The sequence below is a fragment of the Siphateles boraxobius genome, unplaced genomic scaffold (genome assembly GCF_051911475.1).
Source record: "Siphateles boraxobius isolate OS27281-9 unplaced genomic scaffold, OSU_SipBor_1 25, whole genome shotgun sequence".
Taxonomy (NCBI): Eukaryota; Metazoa; Chordata; class Actinopteri; order Cypriniformes; family Leuciscidae; genus Siphateles; species Siphateles boraxobius.
Genome location: NW_027508866.1, coordinates 28,462,770 through 28,482,610, shown reverse-complemented (window position 1 = coordinate 28,482,610; position 19,841 = coordinate 28,462,770). Strand labels below are relative to the sequence as shown.

Genomic DNA, 19,841 nt, shown 5'->3' with positions numbered 1-19,841 from the left:
GTTACTAGTGTACTCATCAGTCAGTCTCTCTCTCGGCAATTAGAGAATTAGAAGAATACGGCAATTTCCCCCTTGACGTACGTGTAGCAAATAGCATTCAATTTTAGACTAACAACTTGCATTTTCATTCAACAGCTTGGATTTAAACCCAAAACTGTATTAGTCAATTTGGAGAAAAACTGTTAATTAACGGTTTTTAAAGTGATAATAAAGAATATGTTTCATTTCATGTTAGATGTGAGATTTTGAATTGGCTATTCTTTTAGATCAATTCATGCGACCTATATTCAACGTTTGATTACGTTCTGCAACTTTAGGATATAATTGTATCCAAATATATCCTAAAAATATGATTAGGCCTATTATTTATCATGGGACGACATGACTAGTCAAACCTGTATATTCCATGATACAATTTAAGTCATTTTTCATACATATTTGATCAGCTAATATACAGTATTTAGGACATGAATTTGCAGAGCACACATGCATCCCTGATCCAACCTTTACTGTCATTGGATCCAACTAACGTGTGTGTCAATGAGTTATCAGTGTGTGTGCACTTACTCTTCTTCGTTTGTTGATTACAATAGTCCAGACAGCCCTCCGACAAACAGCGTCCCCAGCTGTGTCTACAACCACTGCGAATTTCTTCTGTCACTTTTGTCACTACTAGAATGTTGTGCAGATACAGATTGTCCGAAATAATTACATGACTAAAGTAAACCCATTTAAAAACTGTATTATATAACTCAAAATCTAGACTGCAATTTAAAAAAATATGTGTTTGACCAATTACATCATTGAAAAGCCCAGGTGATTTGATTCTACAAATAAATTAAAAAGTACACATAATTATGCTTCTAAATCTGACCTTTTGTTAGACATTTAGATTTGACTTAAGTTAAAATATTGTCCAATAGAGCATAATACAGTATACAGGCCTTTGCTCTTTTGATACTTATATTATGACCTCAACACTTATGCACAAAGATATATTTATTAATGGCTATACAGAGTAAATGTCCAGTATAATGAACCATATTACGCTCATTAAAAAATGGAAATGAACAAATGAATGATATTCTTTGTTTTATTTACACTGATTACACATACAACTCTAAACATAGCAGCTTCTTGCCATTGTAAATAGCTATTTGAGTTATTTTCTGCACAAACATCCTATCACATGGACTCCAACATCTCACTGTAGTTTTGTAGTTTTCACATCTGCTATAGCTGCCATAACTGTTTCAGCGGCAAAGGCAGGACAAAGGCTCCCAACTGTCCTTCCATTTGGTCCCACTGTTTCAAAAGAGGGTAAGAAATCATATGAGAAAATGCAGCAACTGTTTTAATGTCTTATTCACTATCCTATTTAACTTACTGTAAGTACATTAGGGGATACTGTTTATGTAACGGAAGTGAAAATACTGTAGTACCATTCAGCATACACAGCTTTATATACACATGACTGAGTGTCCATATTTCAATAATATAATTGACATAGAATTTTTTTTTATACTATAGTTAGGACTGCAATAATAAGAACATGTATATTATGTAATGAAAGTCTTGTTCTAATAGCTGTCCTGTTAATAGCTGTTGGTTAGATTCATATTGTTGCATAGTTATGTCTTTAATAATGATCATTTTTCCCTCTGTTTGTATTCACACACAATTCTCATGTACAATTCCTCTCTACGCTTTGTCTCATCAGGAACCTCACTTGGGTGCAAGATGGTCGAATCGCTTCCTCTAATTCACAATGCTTGTTCAACCCAGACGTCTCTACACCACCATTCAGAAATGTGTAATCACCCAGTAATGTTCAAGTGTTTTGATAAAAATCTATTCCTTCCTTCACCAAGGTCTTGTTAAATTGATCAGAAATGTTAGTAAAAACCTAATTATTTACGGATGAGCTAAAACACTTCATTGTGTTGCCAATATTGTTGTACCAATTAATGCCACCCCAAGCAGACCCAGCTGGCGTAATTGAAATTAGCTGACCAGGATTCAAACACTGGCCATATTGATGAGGTTGTGCTGCCAGGCAGCGACTTAAAGTGCTGGACCACATATGGATGGTCCACAGTACTGATCATACACGTTTAAATGTGTGCCAATATTATTGCAAGACAAGACACTAAACTAAAAACTACACTTTCTACCTACTCGTTCTCTACTGATTTCTTTCACTAATAAGTGAATTTGTACACTTTACTGTAGCCTTGGGTTAAAACTATACAGAGTAACCAAAAACTGGTCTTGAAAACATCAAAACCACTCGAAGGAACCCCCAGCCATGCAATATATTAGACCAGGGGTGTCAAACCGGTCCTAGGAAGCCCAAGTTTATGCAGGTTTTCTCTTTTCCCTTGTACCAGACTGATGGAGAAGCTCACTAATTGGTTAGGATCTCCCCTCACCTGGCAGTCTAGGTCCTAATTATGCTCTAATTGAAGAGAAAGACCAAAAACCAGCATACACTAAAGCCTAGTTCACACTACATGATTTTAAAACGTCAGGCTGAACTGTGGGGTTCACACTACATGACATGCTCTCTGTGAAATCAGGAGTGTTCAAGTTGTTGAGCTGTTCACACCACACGACACAACGTGATTGATCCGCAACAGGAGGTAACGCACTACACGAGTTGACAACAACTCTGTCACCCAACGATTCTATCTTGTCTACAAACCACGTTTTGCCACGAAAAATCACGCGATAAAACGAACCGGAAATGAGGAAGAAGAACACAAACACAGCCGCGAATATGGACGTCAGACAGAAACTAGTGCTGCAAACTGTTTGCGCGATGATTTGCTCTGAGAAAAAAACGCAAAAAAAGAAAAAATAAGAGAGTATGGGCGAGTGGATCCGCATACGCGAACAGCAGGGATTGTCTGTGCTACAGAGAGAGTTGGAGGTGAGTACAGCATGTTTATATCGGAGATGTAGCTGCATGTTTATGTTTGGCTGACGGCAAAAATCGTGTATTTACCCGGTGACCTCAACCCATGCCATGCTCTGATTGGCTGTTGCTCATGACATCAGTGAGGTTGAGTCGTGCGACAGCTCTGGATATCTAGCATGCTAGATATTTTTCTAGGCTCGGCGACGCGTCTGCGAGGCGTCTGCGAGGCGTCTGCGAGCGTCTTTGATGCGTTGTTGGCTCTTTCATACTAACAGATTGGCGAGCGTTCATCGCCCGCTAATCTCTCGCGATTTGCACGCGATAACACCCTGACCTGTCGGCGAGCTCAACGATTTGCAAATCGGGCTTAAATCGGGCTTAAAATCATGTAATGTGAACTAGGCTTAAGGCCCTCCATGGAACAGGTTGCCCCACCCCTGTATTAGATGTATTCCAGAGCTACAGTAGCAAACCTGAATGTACTTGGAGAGCTTGTTCAGGGCTAGAACAAAACTGTGTGGTGATCAGGGGTCCCCTTGGAGAGTTTTGATAATCACTGTTCCAGGACATAGAGTGTGTTGTAATGTTGCCTAAAATTCATACATACCAGGTCGCACACGGACGCCATCGAATAAATCCCTGAAAAAGATGCATATGTTTTTTTTAATCATTCAACATTTACATTAAACTTGTTGCATTTAATCAACTGTGCAATGGATTGTCTTGTTTGTCTTCATCCTCCACACCAGGTTTCTATTCCCCTATTTAGTAGTACCCCCTGTTTAATAATTCCCTTGTCCATCATTGTTTCCTGTCATTGTGACATCATGCTGCTAGTGGATTCAGTATAAAGTTAAGTCCTCAGTTTAAGCCTTTGTTAACATTCCAGTGTCAGGTTTTTGGTCTCACAGAAAATACGTTCTATTTTGTGCCTGTGTATTACATTTAATCAACATTACAATGTATTTTTATGGATTAATGCATCTCCCTCCTGCCTAACATTTACCAACATGATCAAAATGACCCTCATCACCAATTCTGGACCACAAGACCAGTTCCACAATATTTCATTGCTACCGTCTGGTCTGGTACATATTTAGACCTGGCTCACCAGGTGAGTGCAATTTAAGACATAGTACAGAAACTCAGCAGGCTTTGTTATCTTTACAGTGTAGAAACAGACCACATTCCCAAAGTTGCTGTTACCAATCCCTAGAGCTGAACATATAGACTACCATATTTTCCGGACTATATGACGCACAAAAGTTTAAGTTGCACTCAGCAAAAAAACACATTGTTGCAAGGAAAAAACATATACTGTAAATCTTTCTTTGGTTTATAAGTAGTATTTATTATTCAAGGCCCATTAAATGAACACATTTCTGGTAAACAAAGGCATGGTTATAAATTTATGCTTGTCTACTTACAATTTAGACGTGTATATATGTTTGTAGATATCTCCAAAAAACACCCCAAAATAAGACAAGACAGTACCAACAGCAAAATGAAATGAGCTGAAACGAGACCTATACAACTCTAAACATAGCAGCTTCTTGCCATTGTAACTAGCTATTTGAGTTCTTGCACAAACATCTTATCACATGGACCATTATGTCCTCAGTAAAATCTTTTAATACATGGATCCATTCTCAACTGTTTTGAATGGACAATATATTTTTATGAGCGCTATATGAATCCAGTGTCATCTACTGTACACAGACACAATGCTTTTCTTTGGTTTGAAAAGAGATTAAGTCAACATTTTAGCATGGTAAGCTGTAGGTAGGTGCCAGTCTGTTATTTGTGTAGCGTTTTGCAACTTGAGCAGTAGAGTAGTCTATAAGTAAGTTCTTAAATCCAACCCACTCTATTTTGAGGCTGGAGGCCAAGCAGTGTTCAACTGGAGTCTTTTGTATGACTTTGCACTTAAACCACAAGATATTTGAGGGTTTTAGTGTGACAACTTATAAACACTTCAGTAAAGATTTAGGTTGGAGCAACCATCCAATTACTGGCTGCCAAATTAACATTTAGGTTTTTGTTCCAAACCAAATGTAATGTGAATTGATACTGTTGTGTTATGATGAACGATTGGTTTATAAAGTGACTTAGTTTCACAGAAGACTTAAAACAAGACAAAATATGCATAACAAGGTCGTACAAAAATAGTTATGTTTTGTAATCATTATATGACAAAATCTTAAAGTGATGGTTCGGAGTCAGTTAACCCTAGGGTTTTTTTGGCACCTTGACATCGAGCCAAATAACCCCTCATCAGCTTATATCCCCCGTTACAACATTGGTCGAGTTAGCGCTATCAGCTGATTGACTAAACGCATGCACTAATGGATCCAAACGGGCTTCGTACATTAACCCACTAATAATGCCCAGAATCATACCAAACTTTGACAGTACTACAAATAGGTTCTGCACTTATAAAATGAGGCATAGAAAAGTTTGTAAGGACAGCAGAAGTTTATTTAAATAACACATATCTAATGGGTGGCTGCTAATCTCAGATTCTACCGCACCAGATCCCGTGACATCACACACAGAGCACATCTCCTCCATTAGTTATAGCTCCTCGTCCGTGTATTCAGGTTCGAATATGTAGGGTCGACCTTTGAAATTGATCCACTCATTGTCGCATTCGATGTTCACCTCAAACTCATGCTATTCGCTCGTTTTTTGCTTGTTTGTGTCTTCCGGTAATTGATGTTTTGCTCTGTGCGTGATCTCGCAGGATGTCGTGCGTTAGGAGCCATCAGGCAAGATTTATTTATATACTTCTGGTGTTCTTACAAACTTTGCTATGCCTCGTTTTATAAGTAGAAAAACTATTTGTACTACTGTCGAAGTTTGGTCTGATTCTGGGCATTATTATTGGGGTAATGTACGAAGCATGTTTGGATCCATTAGCGCATGCATTTAGTCAATCAGCTGATAGTGCTTTCTCAACCAATGTTTTAACAAGGGATATAAGCTGATGAGGGGTGGTTTGGAACGATGTCAAGTTGCAAAAAACCCTAGGGTTAACTGACTCCGAACCATCACTTTAAATGTCTTACTGACATTTATTATGCAAAATGTATATTTTATGAACAAAAAGCAATTGGGCTTCCAGATTTGGGGACTTTTTTTAGAAAGAACATATACTAATTGTTATTTTGCATAATTATATCAAAAGCATGAATCTAGACAGACTCTTTCTCTCCAGGTGATGTACTGTAACACTTGTGCTAGCTTTACCCTTTTCTTCCTGAGTGAGAGAGTCGACTGATGGATCAGACCGTTAAATAAGTACTTCTAACGATTTAGGAACATAGACAAGTTATAGGATTTTGTTGTATTCACTTATAAGAATTTGTTTAAAGGGTTAGTTCACCCAAAAATGAAAATTGTTCCAACCCCGTAAGACTTTCGTTCATCTTCGGAACACAAATTAAGATATTTTTGATTAAATCTGAGCGCTGGATCACTCCTCCATAGGCTTCTAAGGGATTGAAACTTGTTCCCAGAAAAGTTATTAAAGACATCGTTAAAATAGTCCAAGTGACTACAGTGGCTCAATCTTAAGTTTATCAAGCGACGAGAATATTTTTTGAGTAAAAAAAAAAAAAAAAAAAAACGACTTTATTTCAACTATTCATTTCCTTCTCTGTGGGCCTCGAGTCAGTTAACGTAGTGTGATAGCGTAGAGCTAGTCACACGTAGGCTCACTATTGGCCAATGCTGGTCATGTGTGTGATACGTGTGACGTACATCAACAGAGGCTTACGCTGTTACACAAGTGAACTCACTCGAGACGCACAGAGATGTATTTTGTCTGTATTTTGTTTTGAGCATCAGGTTGCGTAATCAGTTTGCTCACAACATAAGTGATGGATTAAAATAGCGCCACCGCAGAAATAGGTGAAATTAAAACGGTGTTTACAATGTAATGCACTAAATATAAAGGCAGTTAATAACCGCAGCAGTAAAATATTGTTTAGTTTGTTTAGTCACTGTACTCAGTGGTTTTCAGCGAATGCTTGTGCACTAATGCATCATTTTTCCTGTCCTTTTAATCAAGCCTGTTAGCTTGATGCGTAAGTTACCTCTATTCCATTCTCTTTTTATAGTATTTGTCTTTGTTGTACTTGTCTATATTTATTTGATCAATTTATCCTTATAATTAAATTCATTTTAAATAAAAATTAAATGAATTATATATTTGAAATGTGTTTTTAGTTTATATCTGAACAACATGTCTGTGTAAATTTGTTTGAACAAAAATTGTGTTAAAACATTATATGGATATAATTTTTTTTTACATTAATCATGGTTGTCAACTTGCCATCAGCAATTATCATTAAAAACAATGCAAATATTGAAATTAGTAAAACTCAATGTGTGGCTTTTGTACTTTTTAAAGTACACTTTTACACATAAATACCCTTGTGTCAAGCAGGACGAAGCTTAGGGACATGAGAAAACGGCGCGAGGCGAGAAGGGTATTCCTGCACAACCGGAGGCTGCAGTTTCAGGACCCCAGTTTTAGGACCGCAGTTTCAGGACCCTAGTTTTCTGTTACAGTGCCACCTACCGAACTGGATCACCGAAAACACTCATCATTTAACCCCTTTCGTGGCAAAGACCACTGACAGCCGGCCCCAGATTATTGTTAAACATTCATTATTCGTTAAAACATCACACTCTTACTTATTTGATCTGGACAAACTGAGCATCATTAGAAATATTTAAAACTCCAGCTTCGATAGTTGACCACTGTTTATGATAAAACTGGTTTGCAGTGACATTAATTTGTGAATTTCTTAATTCATGACAGGAGTGCAAAATTATTAATCTGTAACGTTCGTTATTTTGAATAGAAATCATCACTCATAAAGCAGTCATTCACGTCTTCTCCGGTTTATTTGTGTTCACATACATACAGCATCCGCCAGGGCTTTTAGTGCAATGGTGCATATACAGTATTTGGAGAAATAATGATTTTCATGTTCCACTAAATTATGCGATCTGAAGCTAAAACAGCGAACACAGTGAGATATGCCTATGGATCTATCTCTCCTCTTCCTGATTTGAGTCTCTCTTATTCGTTATAGAGCTGTCAATCATCTCACGTGGCTGAACGTGACAATAATCCTGCCCTTCTGCATGACGCGCTGCTGTGTACACATCCTCATTCTGACCTTCGTGATAACAAAGCTAAGACACATCTCTTCACCTGAAACAAGAAGCTAATAAATGCACGATTTCGAGTATATGTGGTTTGTGTGTGATTTTCGATATTTACATATCATAGTATTGCTAAGCAAGGTATAGCCATTAGCTGCATATAAAATGCTATATAACATATTTCAACATCTTTTTTTTAAAACTTAAAACCATTTTAAACCGCGACCGGAATATGATACAAATACTCGATGGTGGTTTAAAGTGAGCTTTAAGTAAAAGTGTAATATTAATATTTTAAATTGTGTCATGTAGCTTGATGCTACTTCCTCTAATCCACCTGCCGTAGGAGCTTTTCTATTCCATAATCTTCTTTGTTAATATATATATATATATATATATATATATATATTTATTTTTTATTTTTCTAACAAGACTTAAGATAATAGGTGGATCTTGATACTATGTACAAACTAAACAACCTGGATCCTAGAACTGCGGTCCTGAAATCGCTGCCGCCGCTACATCATCCAGTTCGGTAGGTGGCGCTGTCACAAAAAACTAGGGTCCTGAAACTGCGGTCCTAAAACTGGGGTCCTGAAACTGCAGCCTCCGGTTGTGCAGGAACATACTACTGCGCGAAGCCGGTGGCGTGAGTGATAATGAACGACACCTGTGAGATGCACCGGTCTCGCATCTCTCACGTTCCTCTGCTTCGTCCTGCTCACCACAACCCTGATTTAGGGTTTTATTTAGTTATAATAAACAAAAAATCAAATAGAATTTTTTATCCGATAAATTGTATCGAAGAATCGTCCGATTAAAGGGTACCTATTATGGATTTTTGAAAATTGCCCTTCATGTAGTGTAACATAGATCTAAGTGAACGAAAACATCCTGCAAAGTTTTAAACATGAAAGTTCACCGTATACAAAGTTATTGTCTCTCAAAAGTAAGAGTTGACTCTGAGTCGCTGATATGAATCGTTCGACGAACGATGCTTTTCCTTTGTCTAGATGACGCCAACTTGACAAGTTATTTGAATAAGATACGCCCACTTATTGCATTCGGAGACGCTAGGGAAAACTAACATCATGTCGACGAGACGCTGTGTTTTGAAGTGCGACGCAAAAGCAAACTTTTTTCATCTGCCCAGTGAGGAGCATTTGAAGAATAAGTGGCTACAGTTCATATATACAACTATACCACAGAAGTATAGCCCGAACCTTGTGCTGTGTTCGCATCATTTTGAAGATGATTGCTTCACAAACCTAAATGCTATAAAGTATGGATTTGCGAGCCGGCTGATACTGAAGGAAGGTTCAGTACCGAGTTTATTTGGATCAGCTTCCTTCTCCGAGTCACAACCTGTAAGTAGGCTATTATTAATATTAATTGTTGCTTTTATGTTTTATGTATCATGCTCAATAATTATTTTGTGTGTTGTGTACGCACAGCGCAGCTTCTAGGTCTTCAATATCAATTGTATTGAAATATGTGAAGTGTTTGTCGTTGTTAATGGAGTTGTCATAAAGAATATAGCTACAACGTTACCTCTTAGTACTGCATTATCAATATGTTTATGCGTTGGGCTAACGCAAACAAAGACTGAATGTGCTTTTACCACTAAACTTTGGGCTATGGTAGCTAACATATCACCGCAGTCAGATTAGCGTCACGCAAAGGCGGGGTTTGGAAAAATGACTCGCTAAACGATTCATATGGGAGTCGGTGGGCAAATCAGGTAAAAATAAATGCATATTATAAGACAACAAAAGTTTTTTTTGTCATTGCATGCTTGTATAACTGTTGTTGGGGACTCCCAGAACAATATTAGGAACATTTTAAATGCCATAATAGGTGCCCTTTAATCGATTATCAAAATAATCGTTAGTTGCAGCCCTAATAAAGTCGTTATTTTTTATTATTTTTTTGCGCACAAAAAGTATTCTCGTCGCTTGATAAACTTAAGATTGACCCACTGTAGTCACTTGGACTATTTTAACTTTAATAACTTTTTGGGGAACAAGTTTCAATCCCTTAGAAGCCTATGGAGGAGTGATCCAGCGCTCAGATTAAATCAGAAATATCTTAATTTGTGTTCCGAAGATGAAGGAAAGTCTTACGGGGTTGGAACAACATGAGGGTGAGTAAATACTGACAGAGTTTTCATTTTTGGGTGAACTATCCCTTTAAGCCCTGCTCTGCTCTCTGTCTACCTCGCCTGTGTTTACCACTGTCTTGTCATAAAAAAATACCACCCCCCCTAAAAAAAATCTTTATGAAAGAATCAACAACTTACCAAATCCCCTCTTCTTTTTAGAATCTTTGAATAAAGAAAGTTTCCAGACGATGTCCGCTCTGCACATTCCTCGCATGGCAGACCTATATGATCACAACTGACATAAGCATTACGGAAGCATTGATGTTTTCTAATCAACATTATTGGATCCCTTCAGAATGCAGTATATCAATAAGATGATAAGGAAAAGGAAACAAGATATTATACAGATACCTCACTTTTACATGTACAGGCAATTAAAACACTATGATCACTTTGATCTCAGATATCTGTCTCGCTTTTTGGCAAGACAAGCACAGTGAAGGGCAAATACGTTCCAAATACTTACGTGTCTTTTGACAACCTTTTCTCCCTTTCTTTTTTGGGGCAACTTCTGTGTTGTTGGTGTCCTTGACTGCAACAAGTTATGATGGACAACAGTATTTATAGGTTATTTTCTACATTTGTTTTTCATGGTTCTAAAGTGGGCCTAAACCCAATGTGAATGAATGCCTACCGTGCTCTGCAGGCTGAACCAAATCACCACACAATGCTGTTTGTGCCATGTCTTCACACTCAGCATCATCCATCGTGGTGTCTGTCACTGCAGCATCTGGTCCAGCAGAATACTCACACACAGTTTCATTTTCCTCCACACATGGGTTAAGTGTGAGCACCACAGTGTCAGTTTCAATTTCCTCCGCACATGGGGTAAGGGTGAGCACCACAGTGTCAGTTTCTAAAAGACCTCATAACAAAAGAAGAGTGTCATTTAATGTTCTACCCATTACATAATAACAACATTTTTCAAAGGTGGACATTAAAAAGAGACTTCACAGATACAGGCAATGTGATCATGTTTCATAAGAGCATAGTTGCAGAAAATGGATCTCCACATTAAATCTCAGAATAATTACCCTAGAGCTCTGGAAAATATTGAGACCTGCATTTTCATGATAGCCATTTTTTTTAGACTATTATTATTATACAACTATGATTATTGCACCAAATGTTGATTTCTGAACTCTTCCTAAGTTAACATATTAGAATTGTGTGGTTTAATAACATAAATTTACTAATTTTCTTTGCATAGTTTGAGGTCTGACAAACACTTCATGTTTTTGTTATTTTGACCAGATGATATTTTCTGCAAATACGTGATTTGAACGACAATATAAATATATGTTTTTAATTTTAGATAAATGTTGTCAATAGTTTATGGAATAAAACCAAAATTGTTAATTTCAACCAATTGCTTACCTATCAATAGTAAAACCAGGGATACTGATGATGTTGCAGTGTTCATGTCATGGTTTCCCCTGCATGTCTGTATCTTGTTTTTATGGAATTCCATTAATGGTTTTCCTAGTGTTTCCCTGTCTTGTGTCTAGTTTAATCCGGTTATGGTTTTTCCTTTGTCTCTGTGTTTAGTTTACTATATTGCATTCCTGGTTTTTAGTTTTTCCTGGACATGATTATCACACAGCGGTTATGGACTTCTTATGCTTCTTCAGTTCAGTTCCATTACTCACACCTGGTTTACATTATCGGAATTTATATTTAGTCTGCCCCTGTTCTTTGATTCTTTGTCAATCATTGTTTCTGTCAAAGGCTGTTACTGTACATGTTGTGTGCTCCTCCAATTCAACTTCAAGATTTAGGATAATGTAAATGGCCAGTTTTCATTTACCAGTATTATATTATTTATTTCACTTTTAATGTTTGTTTTGTAAATCTCAAAAACTACTGTGATGCTTGTTGAGAAATGGAATGTTCAAACATTTTAGAATGGTATAACTAGAAGGTAAGTCTGAATAAGATAATTAGTCACGATTGTAAATGGACTTTGTATAGGTCCCGTTTAGGCCTATTTATATGTTTTAATAATGATGTCTATATCCTACTGTACAAATAATATTCACCCACATATATACTGCCAAATTCTCTGAAACTTCTTTGGAGACGGCTTATGGTAAAGAAATTAACATTAAATTCACGGGCAACAGCTCTGGTGAACATTCCTACAGTCAGCATGCCAATTGCACCCTCCCTCAAAACTTGCGACATCTGTGGCATTGTGCTGCGTGACAAAACTGCACATTTTAGAGTGGCCTTTTATAGTGGCCAGCCTAAGGCACACCTATGCAATAATCATGCTGTATAATTCACATCTTGGCATGCCACACCTGTGAGGTGGATGGATTATCTTGGCAAAGGAGAAGTGCTCACTAACACAGATTTAGACAGATTTGTGCAAAATATTTGACAGACATAGGCCTTTTATGTACAGAAAGTCTTACATTTTTTAGTTCAGCTCATGAAAAATGAGGGCAAAAACAAAAGTTTTGCGTAAAAAAATGTGTTCCCTTTCAAGGGAACTTCGAGCTGCGTCAAACGCTGCGGGAACACCCCTGCGTTGTGCGTCATGAAGCACGTATGGAATCAGCCCAATGGAGAGATGAAACGTCATAGGCGGGTGACGTCATCGACCAGGAAACTATAAAGCACCCCAAAAACACAAGCGCATTAGCTTCTGTGCTTTCAGTCGCGCTACATGTGAATCTGTCCCTGTGTGATATTGTCTGTCTTACATACCCTGCACCACACAAACAATTTATCCCTATATATATATATATTGAGAGATTATGGCGGACGAACAGCAGTTTAGAAAGTGTGTTCCTCCCTGCTCGCGTTATTTAACGAGCGGGGATACACATGATCTTTGTGTTGTTTGTTTGGGAGTTCAGCATGCCCAGTTTGCTCTCGAGGGAGCAGACTGTGAGCATTGCGAGCGTTTGCCGTTAAGGACGCTCCGCTCCCGCCGATCGCTCTTTGAGGAGAGCGGTTCGGTGCGCGCTCCCCGCGGTTCGGGTCCCGCTTCTGCCGAGGCAGAGCGGCGGCGCTTATCGTGGGGATCGCAGATGGATCTCACAGCGGGGTTTGAGACGGGCTCTGCCTTATCTCTCCCTTCACCTGTGAGATCCAGTGCCTCAGTCCCGGGTTCGGAAGCACGCGCTGCGGTTTCTTCCGCTCGGGCTGAGGCACCAATGCTGCAGCTATCCAGTTCTGAGGAACTTGATGTTGTTAGTGTTGAGGGAGATGTGGAGGATTCGCCACCCCACACTCCTGAGAGTGATGAGCTTATGGAGGTGTTAACAAGAGCTGTTGAAAAACTTAATATTGAATGGCCAGTGACTAGACAGGAGTCTGTTTCTAAATCAAAGTTGGATGAGAGATTTTTGCCGTCACGTGTGCAGCCTCCACGCCGGTGCCTGCCGTTTTTCCATGATCTCCACACCGAGGTGTCGAAATCATGGAGAAAACCGGTGTCATATAGAGTGTTTAGTCCCCAGACTTCAACATACGCTAATATTATGGGAGCCAAGGCTCATGGTTATGGTGCTTTGCCTCGTGTGGAAGAGACGCTTGCGAGCCATCTCTCCCCCGAAGCAGCATCATCTTTTAAGGCACCGGCATTACCCACCAAGCCTTTAAGAAACACTTCGGCTTTGGTGGGTAAAGCATATTCGGCAACAGGTCAGGCTGTGTCATGTCTGCATACTATGTCAATCTTGCAGGCATACCAGGCTGATCTGCTAAGGGACATGAGTGAGAGTGAGGAGGTCAGTACTGACGTAGTTCGCGAACTGCGTCAGGCTGCTGATTTATCCCTGCGTGCCACCAGAGAATCGGCCAAATTAATGGGTCGTTCTATGGCAGCTCTGGTGGCCGCAGAAAGACATTTGTGGTTAAATCAGACTAATATTAAAGAGAGAGAAAAAGCTTTTCTTTTAGATGCTCCTCTTTCTCCCATGGGGTTGTTTGGTGATGCTGTGAATTCAGTTATCGATAAATTCCAAGAAGAAAAGAAACAAACTGCAGCTTTTAAAAAGTTTCTTCCCCTTAAAGTTCATGTCCCTGGGGCTGCTGGGCGGGAGCAGCCCCGGCCGTCTTCGAGCTCATCACATAGAGCGCAGCAGAGGCAGAGTGTCGCGTCTCGTGCTCCCCCTGCTGGACAGTGGGCTCAGCCGCGACACTCTCAGCCGAAGCCTTCTCCCAGTAGAACTGATCTGAGGACAGTTATATTGGCTAAGAAGGCTTCGGCTAAGAAGAAGTCCTGACGCCAAGCCGTTCAGGATGCTGAGGGTGGTCCCCACCGAGGCGGAAAGGTGTTCACCTCTTTTTACGGTGCCCATTCCTCCTCGGTGCCCTCAGGGGCTCGTTCTGCCAACCCCGCCTTTATGCCGGGGCACAGACGATCCCAGCGAGCGCTTTCCCGAGGGACGCTCGCTCCCTCTGAGGAGGGTCTCAGAGCGGTCAGACCAGTTGTTCCCTGCCGGTGCGCCGTTACAGGGCGCTGCGTCTGCTGCTCAAGTTACACCAGAGGCCAGTCTCGAGAGGCTGGTACCCTTAGTAGAATTTCTGGCAGAGTGGAAAAGCCTTCCAAAAATATCTCATTGGGTCCTGCAGACAGTAGAAAAGGGTTATGCTATCCAGTTCAGGTGTCGTCCACCAAAATTCAGAGGGGTTCTGCACACAGTGGTGGGCCCCGAGCAGGCTCTGGTATTGGAACAAGAGGTGAAAACGCTCCTTCAAAAAGAGGCTATAGAACGGGTTCCTCCTCCCAGTTTGGAGTCAGGTTATTACAGCCGATATTTCATCGTTCCAAAGAAGGATGGGGGGTTGCGTCCAATTTTAGACCTGCGCATATTGAATCGCTCGGTAGGGAAGCTAAAATTCAAGATGCTCACTATCAAGCAGATCGTGTCTCAAATCAGGTCCGAGGACTGGTTTGTCACGATAGATCTGAAGGACGCATACTTCCATGTGTCCATCCTTCCACAACACAGGAAGTTCCTGAGGTTCGCCTTCGGGGGCGAGGCGTACCAGTACAGGGTTCTTCCGTTTGGCCTAGCTTTATCTCCCCGCACTTTCACGAAATGCATGGATGCAGCACTAGTGCCTCTGAGGCTTCAGGGCATTCGTATTCTCAATTACATCGACGATTGGTTGATTTTAGCTCAGACCGAGCAGATGGCGGTTCGGCATCGAGATGTCGTCCTCGCTCATATCAGAAAGTTGGGGTTGAGGCTGAACGCAAAGAAAAGTGTATTATCTCCTTCCCAGAAGACCACTTTTCTGGGTGTCGTTTGGGATTCGGTATCGATGCGGGCGCGACTCTCTCCGACCCGCATCGCTTCGATTCTCTCAGCTGTGAAACAAGTGAAGCTAGGCCAGCTACTCACTGTCAAGCAGTTTCAGAGACTGTTGGGTCTGATGGCAGCAGCGTCCAACGTTATACCTTGCGGCCTGTTGTACATGAGACCGCTACAGTGGTGGCTCAGGACCAAGGGATTCTCCCCGAGGGGAAATCCGCTCCGCACGTTCAAAGTCACGCGGCGCTGCCTTCGTGCTCTGGTCATGTGGAGAGAAACTTGGTTCCTATCCAAAGGTCCTGTGCTGGGGGCTCTTTGTCGTCGCATAACGCTAACGACGGATGCTTCCCTCACAGGGTGGGGGGCGGTCATGAGTGGTCGCCCAGCCCAAGGTCTGTGGCAGGATCATCATCTTTCGTGGCACATAAATTGTCTAGAGATGTTGGCTGTGTTTCAGGCTCTGAAACACTTCCTATCAGACCTGAGAGGCCATCATGTGTTAGTTCAATCAGACAACACGTCGGTGGTCTCTTATATAAATCATCAGGGGGGCCTGCGGTCTCGCCGGCTTTACAAGTTGGCCCGTCAGATCCTCCTGTGGTCCCAAGGGAAGCTACTATCTCTGAGAGCAATGTATCTCCCTGGGTATTTGAATGTGGTAGCAGACTCCCTGTCGAGGCAGGGGCCGAGGCCAGGGGAATGGAGACTCCACCCCGAGGTGGTGGAGCTCCTTTGGTTGAGTTTCGGTCGCGCCGAGGTGGACCTATTCGCTTCCAAGGAGACCACTCATTGTCATCGGTGGTTCTCCATCACTCTTCCAGCCCCCCTGGGGTTGGATGCTATGGTGCAGCCGTGGCCGAGGTCACGTCTGTACGCCTTTCCCCCGATTGCTCTGTTACCAGGAGTTCTGGAGAGGGTCCGCCGTGTCGGGGTCAGTCTACTACTAGTAGCCCCGTTCTGGCCGGCCCGAGTATGGTTTGCGGACCTGATTTCTCTCCTGGACGGTTCTCCTTTGGAGCTCCCGGTCAGGAGGGATCTACTCTCCCAGGCGGGGGGCACGATACTTCACCCCCGCCCAGAATTGTGGAAACTGTGGGCTTGGCCTCTGAGGGGGCCCAGCTCATAGACTCCGGTCTCTCAACCGAGGTTGTTGAGACCATTCTTAACTCCAGAGCTCCATCCACGAGGAAGCTTTATGCCTTGAAGTGGAAACTTTTCACTTCTTGGTGTGGAGAACACCTGCAAGACCCAGTTAACTGCCCAGTGGGTGCAGTGCTGGAATTCCTGCAGGAGCGCTTCTCCACAGGGTTATCCCCCTCCACACTAAAGGTGTATGTGGCGGCACTAGCTGCTTACCACGTCCCTTTCAGTGGAGTTTCTCTTGGGAGACACCCGCTTATAACTCGTTTCCTCCGTGGCACTTTGAGGCTGAGGCCAGCAGTTCGTACGAGGGTGCCGACTTGGGATCTGGCCATTGTATTAGAAGGTCTTTCCCTAGCTCCTTTTGAACCTATCGAAGAAGTTCCCGAGAAGTTTCTCACTTTTAAGACTATCTTTTTGCTTGCTATCTCTTCACTAAAAAGAATCGGAGATTTGCAGGCTCTGTCGGTTTCACCCTCGTGCCTGGAATTTGCACCTGGCATGGTTAAAGCTTTTCTGCATCCTAGACCAGGTTACGTTCCTAAGGTTCCTACTAATATTGTTAGACCTACGGTTCTGCAGGCTTTCTGTCCTCCTCCATTTATGTCATCGGACCAGGAGAAACTTAATTCACTCTGCCCTGTTAGGGCATTAGACGCTTATGTCCACAGAGCTGCCCTGTGGAGGAAATCAGAACAACTTTTTGTATGTTTCGGGCCACCCAGGAAAGGGTGTCCGGCGTCTAAACAGAGAATGAGCAAGTGGTTGGTTGAGGCTATCTCACTTGCTTATGAGTCGGCTGGCCAGCCTTCACCTTTGGTTGTCCGAGCTCACTCTACCAGGAGTATGGCTGCTTCTAAAGCTCTTTTGTCGGGGGTTTCCCTGAGTGATGTTTGTGATGCGGCTGGATGGTCTTCACCGCATACTTTTATTAAGTTCTATGACCTAGACTTAAGCTCTACCCCTGGGGCACAGGTGCTCTCGTCCTCTGTGCGCTAGTCTCACATGACGGTCATTTGGTCCTATGGCGACGTGGGTATTCGCGTTCCCGCAGCGTTTGACGCAGCTCGAAGTTCCCTTGAAAGGGAACGTCTCGGTTACGTATGTAACCCTAGTTCCCTGATAGGGAACGAGACGCTGCGTCGCTCCGCCATACTCCCGGCACTCCCGTTAGCGCTTCCTTCAAGCCTATCAGAAGCTAATGCGCTTGTGTTTTTGGGGTGCTTTATAGTTTCCTGGTCGATGACGTCACCCGCCTATGACGTTTCATCTCTCCATTGGGCTGATTCCATACGTGCTTCATGACGCACAACGCAGGGGCGTTCCCGCAGCGTTTGACGCAGCGTCTCGTTCCCTATCAGGGAACTAGGGTTACATACGTAACCGAGACGTTCAGTGTATGTTAATTGTCATTATGAAAAATCCACTGCATTACAGCTACAAATTACTGTTATGGTACCCATCAATGTCTATATTTTAGCTATGCTACAGCTGATTCTAAAGATGTGTGGCTGGGTAGCAGCAATTCTTTTTGAAATTGCAAATAATAATAGAATAATTGGTTTTACATGGTTACAATGTGAGATAATATTAATATAAAATACAGAATTTGGACAACTATTCATTTTTTCCAAAGTTGCAAGCCCATTGTACATTCTTTTGCACGTATAGGATACACAAACATCCCTTTCTACATCAGTGTGGTGTTGACTGGAAAACAGTCTGTACCTTGCTGCATCATATCCTCTTCCTGACCAGCTGACTCCCTAGCAGGGATACTGTCTTCAACTTCAGCTACCTTCTCCTTCTCCAGATTTCGGGAGTGGACTTAACAAACAGAAACAATTTCACAAACACTTTAGACAATAATTATGAACATTTAGAAATCACAAATATGAAATAATTCTAAATTAAATTATTAACCATAAATGTACAGTAATTACCACCAAATATATGTTTCGATTTTGAACATTCACTCACACTTCAGGATTGACCCAAAGACCTCCTTCAGCTTTCCCACAAGCTCCTCGTGAAGATTCAGCCCAATGCTGCTGATGACATCTGCAGTAAATGTTGATTTTTTTTTTCTCCCCAAAAGTAATATGGGGTAGTATCCAATAGCTTCAAGGCGATCCAGCTAAAAATGTGATCACACCAAGATATGTGTAAATTACATTGCAAGTACACTAGTAAACTAGTAACAAAGTAGTAATTGTATTACTTATTTCTTCGTTGAATATGAAAAGCTGCAATATGATCTCCATAATGGACATATGGCTCTGCAACCCGATTTCACCCCTTGCTAACACGGGATTACACTGTACATTTATGTGTTATTCATACACCAAATTACATGTTAGTGTGCTATATAGAAATGACAGTTTTATATTGGGAACGGTTAAGGTTAGGCACACTTAATTTTAATTTGGTGTCTCTATAGAAAAATAAACACAACATTATGTTAGATTTACACCTTGGGGTGAGATCAGGCTATGATACAGCTAGCCTATGCAATGTGAACCCCAAGACTTCATTATTTTGTTAAAATTGAATGCACCTAATAAAGTCGAGTACAGTGATTTAAATATACATATCACAGGTTTAGAATAGCTACATGTTTAATAAAAATTAACAGTAATACTGATATTTCACATCATGTGAGTTCACCTACTAAGAGTATTTGGGTACAAAATAAATGTACTTAAATACAATGCGGATTAAAAATTTTCAGAATAATCTTAAATTAAAAAAGTCAAACTTTACAGTAAATTGCATTCTTATTAGTACCACTTACCACTTTGAAGCTTGACTCTAGCACATGGGTTTGGTTACAGTTCTTCTTAATGTTTTTAACATATTCAGACTTCTGAGCTGCAAACTTGGTTCTGGCCTCAATCAGTCTTTTCTTGAAGGGCTGCTGTGCTTTGCAGTGAGGGCATTTTTTGCATGCAACATATATTAAATGCTGGCAAGCAACACACTGACGTTGGTTCTTACCTCCCGGCATACCTGGATAAATACACTTAACGTTAGCTTTTAATAAAAACAAATGAAAAAATGCCCCGACCTTCCGGACCCCAATATCAGTAAATCAGGGGTCGAAATGTAGAACTATTGTACTTACTTCTTAATGTGTTCGGTTGATCTGCAGTCACGCTGGCGAGAATGC

At 41.2% G+C, this 19,841-nt stretch overlaps 1 protein-coding gene across 1 annotated transcript; it reads right to left on the bottom strand.

Annotated features, from left to right (window-relative positions):
• Positions 1–1,253: 1,253 nt before the first annotated feature.
• LOC143750746 (uncharacterized) lies at positions 1,254–18,998 on the bottom strand. The gene is made up of 8 exons (XM_077243916.1): positions 18,990–18,998; positions 18,653–18,809; positions 18,401–18,499; positions 10,894–11,124; positions 10,726–10,791; positions 10,398–10,480; positions 3,528–3,559; positions 1,254–1,305 (listed from the first exon to the last, which is right to left on the bottom strand). Exons 1-8 carry the CDS (start codon positions 18,996–18,998, stop codon positions 1,254–1,256), a joined length of 729 nt encoding a protein of 242 aa, XP_077100031.1.
• Positions 18,999–19,841: the final 843 nt, after the last annotated feature.

Bases quoted from the DNA above. Each gene is read 5' to 3' on its own strand.
- LOC143750746 (XM_077243916.1), bottom strand. The intron at 18,500-18,652 runs GTGAGTGAATGT...CTGTTTGTTAAG, and splicing joins CTTTGGGTCAATCCTGAAGT to TCCACTCCCGAAATCTGGAG. The intron at 1,306-3,527 runs GTATGTATGAAT...CTTTTGAAACAG, and splicing joins TGGCGTCCGTGTGCGACCTG to TGGGACCAAATGGAAGGACA.